The 11244-nt window shown below is 35.1% G+C and overlaps 1 protein-coding gene and 1 long non-coding RNA gene across 2 annotated transcripts; both read left to right on the forward strand.

Annotated features, from left to right (window-relative positions):
- The first annotated feature begins 5583 nt into the window (after nt 1-5583).
- Nucleotides 5584-7858, forward strand: LOC112025701 (heavy metal-associated isoprenylated plant protein 5). The gene is made up of 5 exons (XM_024058377.2): nt 5584-5717; nt 5867-6023; nt 6329-6546; nt 6686-6764; nt 6913-7858. Exons 1-5 carry the CDS (start codon nt 5709-5711, stop codon nt 7488-7490), a joined length of 1041 nt encoding a protein of 346 aa, XP_023914145.1. The 5' UTR covers nt 5584-5708; the 3' UTR covers nt 7491-7858.
- Nucleotides 7859-8567: 709 nt separating this feature from the next.
- LOC136066486 (uncharacterized) lies at nt 8568-9407 on the forward strand. Its single transcript, XR_010627975.1, has 2 exons — nt 8568-8881; nt 9015-9407. It is a non-coding gene; the product is annotated as an uncharacterized LOC136066486 (long non-coding RNA).
- Nucleotides 9408-11244: the final 1837 nt, after the last annotated feature.

An 11244-nucleotide genomic window follows, 5' to 3' on the forward strand; every position in this document is an offset into this window, starting at 1 on the left:
TCCTCAAACCAAACAAAGCCTTAGTCTAGGGAATAAAACTGTGTAGAAAATACTAGAAATGGATTTGACAAGGTAATTAAAGGGTAGTAATGCATACCTTATTTGGTCTTAACATTTATTACATTGATGTTTAAGGTCTGTTTGGATACTGCTTATTACTGAAAACTGAACACTGTAGTAAAATAATTTTTAAATGTATGGATAGTATTATAGGACTCAGTTTTAAAGTTGTTTTTCTGAAGGAAAAAAACAGTACATATGGGTCTTATAAACAGGACACGTGACCCACCAAAAATCACTTGACGCGCAACGCTAGATGCGCAAAATGCTATGCAAACGTACACTTAATTAAGGAAAAACATACACAAATATTTGACAGGAAAATGATATATTCCATTTAATTTAATTTAATAATTATCATCTAGTAGTACTATGAGTCAATGGCATTAAACATATCTAAGTATTGGACCCATTTGGGCATTTTTGTTTATGGATACTTTTTGATGAATAGCCCTAGGGGCCTAAGGCCTTTCAACCTTTATACTTTTTTTTTTCTTTTTTTTTTTGAGAATGTTCAACCTTTATACTTGGTAGCATTTTTCCCACGAGAAAAATAAATTATAGCAGCCATTTAGCGAGGTCCCCCCACCGCATACATAATAGATTTATTAGATAATAAATAAATGAGATAAATGTGTATGAAGGCAGTGAGAGAGACAAAGTTGATTTTCTATTCTAACTTCCACCCTACCCAGGGAGAATCAAAGGTCCTTAGCTAGAAATCTAGGTCATTGTGGGGACGTTTGAATTTCTGGGTTTTTAGAGATAACATCACTGGTTTTGTAAGCATAGACAGCAAAGTCAAATGATTCTGCCTTTTCAGTTTATTAGGGTCCAACTTCATCAATACGTTTATGGAAAAAAATCTAGAGAAAAATTATGAGCGGTGTTAATTAAACTTACTACAGATTTTATTGAAGAAAAAAATTACATACAGAATATGACAATGAAATAATTGATACCACTTTAACAACATAAATAAATATTGATTTTTTTAATGTTTGATGGAATATTAGTTTGTAAAATTTATGTAGTTAAATTTTGAGTATTCATAATATTAAGAGATAACATCACTGGTTTTGTAAGCATAGACAGCAAAGTCAAATGATTCTGCCTTTTCAGTTTATTAGGGTCCAACTTCATCAATACGTTTATGGAAAAAAATCTAGAGAAAAATTATGAGCGGTGTTAATTAAACTTACTACAGATTTTATTGAAGAAAAAAATTACATACAGAATATGACAATGAAATAATTGATACCACTTTAACAACATAAATAAATATTGATTTTTTTAATGTTTGATGGAATATTAGTTTGTAAAATTTATGTAGTTAAATTTTGAGTATTCATAATATTACTTAAATATGTAATTCTAATTCTATAATAGCACAATTTGCCACAATTTTATGATATGGTTGATTGTGTTAGTAAATCAATACTTTCACAAGGTCTCCCAACTTTTTCTCTCTATTACTCATTGTGGACGTAAATTTTGGTCAGTTCAACTACTAAAATCTTTTGTTGTCAAATAAAAAAATTAGATTCGAACTCTACCTACACCCAAAATTAAATAGATACAATAGGTTGAAATTTTATATATACATATTATAAATAAATATACCCATAATCGACCGCATCATGGCCACGACACAAGAGTCATACTTTCTTCAAATATTCTTGATACCTTTCTCACAATTATTTGCATAGTATTCTATTATTTGAAATAACATCACTTTTATCTCTATTCGTCATTGATAGTAATCTTATTTGATTGCAATCACTTTTATAAATCAGGTGATCAGCAATTGTAAAAAAAAAATCTCTTGTACTTACACTTAGGCTGCGTTTGTTTTGGTGGTAAATGATTTCAGGAAATCATTTACCACCTGACCCATGTGTTTGGCTGGCAAAGGAAAATTCATTTTCCGGAAAATATGCTTAAAGTTTAACCAAATTTTCATCCTTGACCCGGAAATCATTTTACGCCCTTATTTTACCTTCAAATGATTTCCGGAAAAGAGAGAGCCAGAGCCGAACCAAACCGAGCGAGAGAGAGAGAGCGAGAGCGAGAGAGAGAACGAGCCTTCGACTTCGACTTCGCCGGCGTTCACGAGCCTTCGACTTCGCCGGCGCCACGAACTGACGAACTCACGAACTGCGCCATCGCACCGGTCTCGCGTCGATCGCAGCACCTCGCCATCGCACCGAGCTCGCACCTCGCCATCGCACCGCGCCGATCGCACCATCGCCATCGCACCTCGATCGCGCCATCGCACCATCGCCATCGCACCTCGATCGCGCCATCGCACCTCGTCGTCGACCCAGACCCATCGCCTCCTCGATCGCGCCATCGCTCCAACGCCGCTTGCCCAGACGCAGACCCTCGATCGCGCCATCGCACCTCGAGCTCTCTCTTCCTCGATCTCCCAGTTTTTTTTTTTTTTTTTTTTAAAATTTGATTGTTGTTGTTTTTTTTTTTAAAATTTGATTAAGAGATAACATCACTGGTTTTGTAAGCATAGACAGCAAAGTCAAATGATTCTGCCTTTTCAGTTTATTAGGGTCCAACTTCATCAATACGTTTATGGAAAAAAATCTAGAGAAAAATTATGAGCGGTGTTAATTAAACTTACTACAGATTTTATTGAAGAAAAAAATTACATACAGAATATGACAATGAAATAATTGATACCACTTTAACAACATAAATAAATATTGATTTTTTTAATGTTTGATGGAATATTAGTTTGTAAAATTTATGTAGTTAAATTTTGAGTATTCATAATATTACTTAAATATGTAATTCTAATTCTATAATAGCACAATTTGCCACAATTTTATGATATGGTTGATTGTGTTAGTAAATCATTACTTTCACAAGGTCTCCCAACTTTTTCTCTCTATTACTCATTGTGGACGTGAATTTTAGTTAGTTCAACTACTAAAATCTTTTGTTATCAAATAAAAAAATTAGATTCGAACTCTCCCTACACCCAAAATTAAATAGTACAATAGGTTGAAATTTTATATATACATATTATAAATAAATATACCCATAATCGACCGCATCATGGCCACGGCACAAGAGTCATACTTTCTTCAAATATTCTTGATACCTTTCTCACAATTATTTGCATAGTATTCTATTATTTGAAATAACATCACTTTTATCTCTATTCGTCATTGATAGTAATCTTATTTGATTGCAATCACTTTTATAAATCAGGTGATCAGCAATTGTAAAAAAAAAATCTCTTGTACTTACACTTAATTGAGAAGGTATGGGGGAGAAAAATATCATCAATACTTTGAAGACCCGAAAGTGAAATCGGAAGCCTCCAACTAAGTCACAATCCAAAAGCATCATCAACACATTTATTAAAGACTTTGGAAAGTTTGAAATGAAAGCTGCCAATTTAGTCATGATTCAATACATCTTTCTCACAACAAAGAGAATCCATATAATTGAGCATTGCGTACGAGTCTGCACTTTTTTACATAAAAACAATCACCAAAACTCTGTAGTGTAGCTTACCGCGACGGTACGAAGATTGTAAATAAGAGATCACGGATCAGAATCCAAAATGTGATTTGAATACACAACTGGGTGTTAAAAAACTATAGTCATTTTGTAGTAGAGGAAACCTGTTTTTTTCAACTCTTTGCTTTTTTTGTTTAATTGGGAGAAGCTGACTGGTGGAGATTTGAGTTAGTTAAAGTGTCACATATTTTCTGATGGGGTTGAGTTCTCGAACCGGTAGAGCCTAACACTGCCAATTAATTCTAGATGAGCCTGGGCCAAGTGTACCTTTAAGATTAGGCCATATAAATATATAGGCCAAATCTATGGTCAAACACTATATACAAAATCTAGGCCATATTGCATATTGGTACATGCGCCTGGAAGAAATGGACAAAGATAATGGATAAAGCGATAGGATAATATTGCTACTGGCTAGATACTGATCTTCTGGTATTTTGTTTAATGGAGGAGGAGCAAAAAACAAGATACTAATGGAGTCTATCGTAACACCCCCACTAACCTTATAAGATAACTTTTTTATAAATAATATGGTTACATTTTTTGTTGCACAAATTGTCAAAGCTCACTAATTAATACTAAGAATTTAACTTACCACTTATAGGCACTTACCAGCAACAACTAGAACTAACTAGAGTAGCATTCAGTTTAGTACTACCTTCCTTTGATAATGACGTCTCCTCTAACGCTTTTACTAAATTATTACTAAGGGTTCCTTAAAGAAAATCTAGCAGTAATGAAACTCTTTTTTGTTACAATTTTACGTAACTCTAATGTAACAGACGATGAGTGGTAGAAAATAAAAAAAGTGAATTTATATAAAAAAAAAGTCGACTAACAGTCTGCTACATCAGAAGTAGAGTGCTCTCAAGAAAAAATAATTATTTAACCTTAATTTTTGAACTAGGTAGCCAAACAACCTCATTTTCAAATTATGTAGCAAAAAATACTCTTGCTTTGAAATTCAACATTATCAATATCAAATTTGAGGTAGAACTCAACATTAACAATGCCAACAATTAAGTTTTACGCTTATTTTACTTTTTAATTTATTTTGAAAATTTTGCGCAGAACTTGTCGTTTCCAAAATGCACAGTATTTTGTCACGAAGTTTGAAAATGGGCAATATAGTATAAAAATTAAGTCTAAACAACAATTTTAACCGGTAGAGGGTTAGTATGGTAATTTGGGTTTGACACCTAAAATTTTTTATGTACTAACAATTAACAAATATAGTACAATAGCAATGGTGTTGGGGTCAAATCACAAATAGGCGATTTTGTCACGGTGCCGTCGTTTCTCGAATAACCATTAGTCTGATTCGACGGCAGCCCCGAGGCGCACATAGTTGCTGACCTCACCCATTATTTAATTTCTACTCCATTAATTTATTATTATTATTATTATTATTATAATATCAAATTTGAGGTAGAACTCAACATTAACAATGCCAACAATTAAGTTTTACGCTTATTTTACTTTTTAATTTATTTTGAAAATTTTGCGCAGAACTTGTCGTTTCCAAAATGCACAGTATTTTGTCACGAAGTTTGAAAATGGGCAATATAGTATAAAAATTAAGTCTAAACAACAATTTTAACCGGTAGAGGGTTAGTATGGTAATTTGGGTTTGACACCTAAAATTTTTTATGTACTAACAATTAACAAATATAGTACAATAGCAATGGTGTTGGGGTCAAATCACAAATAGGCGATTTTGTCACGGTGCCGTCGTTTCTCGAATAACCATTAGTCTGATTCGACGGCAGCCCCGAGGCGCACATAGTTGCTGACCTCACCCATTATTTAATTTCTACTCCATTAATTTATTATTATTATTATTATTATTATTATTATTATTATTATTATAAAACCCCTATAAGTTCATAACCATCCATACATCACACTCACATACATACATACATACATACATATATGCCATAGAAATAATATTATATTCCCACCTACGCAAGTCTCATCCACTATATATTTTCAACTTCACCTCCCATTTTCTCTCTTCAAACAACCGTTCTGGTAATCAGAACGTCGTATAATTTTATCAAATCCCCAGATTCCAGAAAACTCATTCACTCACGTATTAAAAAATGGGCGAGGTTAGTTTAATCAGTCAGTCTCTCACTCTTCCATTCCCAAAACTCTAATGGGTCTTCGTTGTTTTTCTTTGTTTTTTTCCTCTTTAACGTGTTGAATTTGCAGAATTTTGCTCCCAACTTAATGGGGTTTTGTTTTTTGTTTGATTCAGAAAGAGGGAGAAAAGAAAGGTGGAGATAACAAGGTTGCGCCGGCGCCGGCGCCGGCGGAGAAGAAAGACGACGTTTCGGTCACCGGCGTTTACAAGATCGACTTGCATTGCGAAGGATGCGCCAAGAAAGTCAAAAGAACCGTTCGTCATTTCGATGGTAAAAAAATTCACATACAAATCCACCCACCAACTTCGTTGTATTTTCCAACTTGATCCAACGTGTTTTACTAAACTGAGAATCTGGGATCCGCGTTTCCCGTTGGTCACTTTCAGAAAAATTTCGTAGTTTGAATTAGGAAATTGTTTGGATAAGATTTGAGGTTGGTTGTTAGATTAAGAAAAACGGTATAACACTTTTTGTGTGAACAGCACAATAACGTAGACTTGACTCAACAAAAGTATTTTTACCAATGAAATTGAATGGAAATTCTAATACGATTCCTGTTGATAATATTGTTGTAGGTGTGGAAGAGGTGAAGACAGATTGTGGGGCCAACAAAGTGACGGTAAAAGGGACCAACGTGGACTTCACGGCAATCAAAGAGAAATTGGAAGAGAAAATCAAGAGGAAAGTTGAGCTGGTTTCTCCTCAGCCCAAAAAAGACGGCGGCGGCGGCGGCGATAAGAAGCCGGAAGAGAAGAAGGCTGAAAAGAAAGAAGAGCCTAAGAAACCCAAAGAGGTACTTAACACGTGGCATTTTGGAATTAGAGATTAGAGATTGGATTCTCTAGTGGTCCATTACTCAGTATATTTTTTTTTTTTTTTTTTACTTTGTAACTGAATTTTTAACTAACCATGATATATTGTTGGCGATTCAGTCCACGGTGGTTTACAAAATCAAACTACATTGTGACGGTTGCATCAGTAAAATAAAGAGGATTATTAGGAAATATGACGGTGAGAATATCAAACCCCTCTTCTTCTTTTATTAATCTTTTTAAATATTTTCAATATTCCATTTATGCCCTCGAGAGCCGAGTTTGTTATGGTGGCAAAAGGGTCATTTTGGCTGTAACTAACTTTGACGTGGTGGTGACGTGTGCAGGAGTTGAGTCGGTGGAGGTTGACAAAACGAAGGAGCAAGTAACGGTGAAGGGAACCATGGAGGTGAAAGAACTCACTCCTTACCTCACAGAAAAGCTGAAACGCAGCGTCGACGTGGTCCCGCCACCCAAGAAAGACGACGGCGGCGGTGGCGGCGGCGACAAAAAGCCAAAGGAAGGCGGCGGTGACAAGAAAGAAAAGGAAGCAGCCCCAGCCGCTCCAGCCACCGGAGGCGGCGGAGAGAAGAAAGAGAAAGAGAAAGAGAAAGAAGGCGGCGGCGGCGGTGGTGAGAAGAAAGAGGAAGGTGGTGAGGCACCGAAGGTGGAGGTGAGTAAGATGATGTACGGTGGGTTTCCGTACCATTCAGCGCCTATGTTTTGGGATGGACACGTGGACGGTCAGCATTACCCGGTGGAAGTTCATCAAGGGTACGTGAATCACAACGCTCCTAGCACTTCTTACGGGTACGTGAACCAAGGGTATGTGAATCCGGATTACGAAATGTTCCCCCACGCGCACCCCATGCACGCGCCTCAGATGTTCAGCGACGAAAATCCAAACGCTTGTTCCATCATGTGAAAAATCAACGGTTCAAAACGAAGGATCAAGATCATGAATTCATGATGTACGTGTTATTCCAAAACGTGTAAATAAAGTTGGAGTAACACAAATATATGTAGAGAGGGAAAAAGGACCAAAAAGGACAGGAAATATTGATATTTACAGATGAGGACAAATTAATAGAATTTTGGGGGGGTCTTTTCTTATTTTTTAGGTTAAATGTAATCGGCTCTTGCTCTGCCGATTCAAGTTGTTGGGGTTCGGTTGTCGGTTGTTAAATTTTTGTATTATGTAATATTGTACTATTATTATTTTGAAAATTTTTACATAATAATAGTGTTTAATATTATGTTACCACTAATCAAAGATTAGTTGTTGATGATTAAGCTTGAGTTTATTGGTTTTGAAGATTCCACGTGGCGCACTTATTTTTCTGTACTGTTTTTTTCCAACTCATAAAGATTAGATGTGGATCTCCGATTTGGAATATTCGGGAAATTCAAAAAAAAAAAAAGCTCACTATCAAGAATAAGAGAGAAGTGACAAATAATCTCCGATTTGGAATATTCGGGAAATTCAAAAAAAAAAAAAGCTCACTATCAAGAATAAGAGAGAAGTGACAAATTTTTTTTTTTTTTTTTTTTACAAAAGAAGTATAAATTATTGTAATAGCCAATATAGCAATTGCTATTATTTTTTTTTTAGTAAAATAAAAGGAATAATAAACATAAACAAATAGATGAGATCTGTTACGTATCAAAGTATAATACTGTTTTTTTGATCGACAAAGTATAATACTGTTAATTAATGAAAAAAAAATTATAAAATTTAATAATTGATTATTATGTATAATAACAATAATATTTGTTTTCAGTAAAATAAAAATTGTTGATTTTTTATTATATAATAAAAATGAGATGGGTTCAAATTACAAATTTTTTTTAAAATTATTAGATTTTAGCATATCCTAATGGTCAAAAAAAGACTTTCATTAATGCTAATATTCTGATTAAACTCTCATTAATTATTCCTCATTTATGATATTTTATATCTATCTCTAAACTCAAAAAAAGTGTTATATTTGACTCTCTCCATTGTTCCACCTCCATGGATAGATTGCTGGCAGAAGAAGGAAAAAATAATAATAATAAAATAACTACCGAACATTGACATTGGAGGTTTGTGAGAAGAAAAACAAAAATGAAAATCATTTTGTTCAATTTGCAATTACTTCTCAGATGTTTTTGATGAAGATCATTTTATTAATGTTTTGGCTAATGATGTAAGAGTTGTAAAAAAGCTTCCTACGAAATTGGCTACTGCATCTAAATCAAATAAAGAGTTCAGAAGCTGGTTTGGCCGTAGAATACTATGAGAAGGAGATTACTAACTCTGGGTTAAATCATCAGGTATGTTTATTTGACTGCTTCTAGTCCATGCATTTGTTGGTTTTCTTTTTCTAAATTCAGCATCTTATAATTTACCTATCTTTTCAGTTTTTTTCCCCTTTAATGCTATCTTATTTATTATATTTCTTTTCAGAGCTTCCAAATCTGATTCTCACTTAGCAAATAACTATTTACCTCTAGACATTTAGAAACTACGCTGTCGTGCCTGTTATGAAGTCCTTTGTTTTACACCTCGAATTGAAGCAACGGGAAAAGTAATTTCTCCAAAATGCTCATTTGATTTTTGGTGTGGTGTGCCTTTATCTCCACTATGTCCTATGCAATGACCATTATATATATATATATATATAAATATAGTGTTGATCTTCGCAACTGTAACATGTATCACTGTATGGCCTCAGTCGGCCTTTGTCTATAACTTACCCCCCTTTTTGGTATCAGAGCCAAGTTTGGCCGATAATAGTGTTGTAAGTTACATTTTATTTTCAATCAAGTTGGCTGGTAAATCCGCCATAGTTATCCATTATTTTCCGCATTAAGATTATCTTTATGAATATATCTCCTCATGGTTTTATTTTGTTTTACATCTATTTTCTGATAACTCTTCCATTATCATTCATTATTTTCTTCATCTACTATTTCTTCCTCAGCATTGTTCTTTTGATGGAAGGCTGAGCCACCTTCTTTACCTATCTGTTTATCATTCTGTGATTATTTATTCATGTTGATCGGTTATATCCTAGTTATCTGCTTCTTCTTGTTTCTATGTTTATCCCAAAAATTTGTTGCAGTTGTGTACTGTTAAGACACGTAAGACTAGATCTGTGCTGTTTGTCAACCCAGTAAGTCCCGGTGTCCTAAGTCGAGTGGCCGTTTAGCCGGAGTGAGGCGTTTGAGGCTTAAAAGTTAGGACAGTGGCAGCAAGAGGTTGAAGTGAGCAAGAGATTAGGCGATCGCCTTGTAGAACATCCTGTTTTAGATTTAAAGATAGATCCAAAAGTTTGAGGATAAAGGTAATTAGGTTGTGATTGTTTAACTAGGTTTTTGGTCCAGAACAATGAATAGGTTGTTTAGAAGTAACTCTTCTACCTGCATTAGATCATCAGACCGAACAACATGTTTGTTACCTTTGTTGTCTTCTATGGTCCAATTGGTTTTGGTGATAACACAAGACTTTTTGTGCCATTCGAAATAGTTCTCAAAGTATTCAAAGAAAGGGACATTACTTCCTATCTCTTTCATGAATTCTTTCCATTTTTCCAAAACTTCTTTCTTTTGTTCCAATGTGTGGTTGGCTTTATATAGGCTTCTCTTTTGAGCCTATTTTTCTCCAATTCAAACTCTTTGCCTAAGGAAACTAGATCAGGGGTGAACTCTTTCTTGATAACCATGAGCTGATTATCAATTTCATATTCTTGCTGAAAAGGATCTTGTGGTTCATGTTAGTATGGGTGAGTCTTGTTTGGCTGTGTAGCATGGTGTTCTAACCTGGGATCTGGTCTTAACTCCTTGAAGCTCTAGTCCTAAATCTCTTCTAGATTTTGGAAAGGGTGCTAGAGGTCTGGACGAGCTACACTAGGATGCAGGTCTATCTCTAAGAAGGATAGGTGAATGACTAATAGGTTGGTGTAGATCTACTGGGGATCTAAACCGGGATTCATCATATCCTATGGGTGAATCAAAGGGTGTTCTAAACTTAGATTGGTCAAAACTAAGTCTAACCGTCCCGTCGGCTAGCTGCTGAACAAAGTCTAAGTCTAGATTCCGGGCTGGGTTTTGGATCTGGAGAGGAAAGTTTTCATTCTCTAGAGTCCAATTTGAAGGGAAGGTGACTTCAGACCAATTCAAGGTTCTAGGTACCTGAATCTTGGATCTAAGGTATTTGGTTTGGATGAGAGTGGTTTCTCCCATCTTTCTCTTGTCAAGTGCTTAAACATTGAAGTTCGTCCTCATGCACTTATAATACACTATGTATATCAAGGCTAACTGTTGCACTCCTTGCAACATGAGGGTTCCATGAGTCTTGATATTGAGGGTGAGGGCCTTCATGATATGTGGGTCACTAAGGCTGACTACAAAGTTGGGGAAACAGTCAAAATGAACTGGTCCACAACTGAAACTAGTTTCAATGGTTCCTAAGAGACTGTTATTAAACCTAATATGATAGGTGTCTCTAAGGGCCATTAGGATTGAACAATTCAAACCTTCTCTGATCAAGAGTTTAACTCTGACCTGGACTAAACCTATGTGGATGTAATTGTGTCTAATGAATCCAATGAATCAGTGGGCTAAAATTTCCGGGCGTAACGATCTACAAGCCAAATCCTGAAAATAACAAACAATAAGTTAGAGGAGACCGGTGG

Source organism: Quercus suber, unplaced genomic scaffold (genome assembly GCF_002906115.3).
Source record: "Quercus suber isolate HL8 unplaced genomic scaffold, Cork oak 2.0 scaffold_36, whole genome shotgun sequence".
Taxonomy (NCBI): Eukaryota; Viridiplantae; Streptophyta; class Magnoliopsida; order Fagales; family Fagaceae; genus Quercus; species Quercus suber.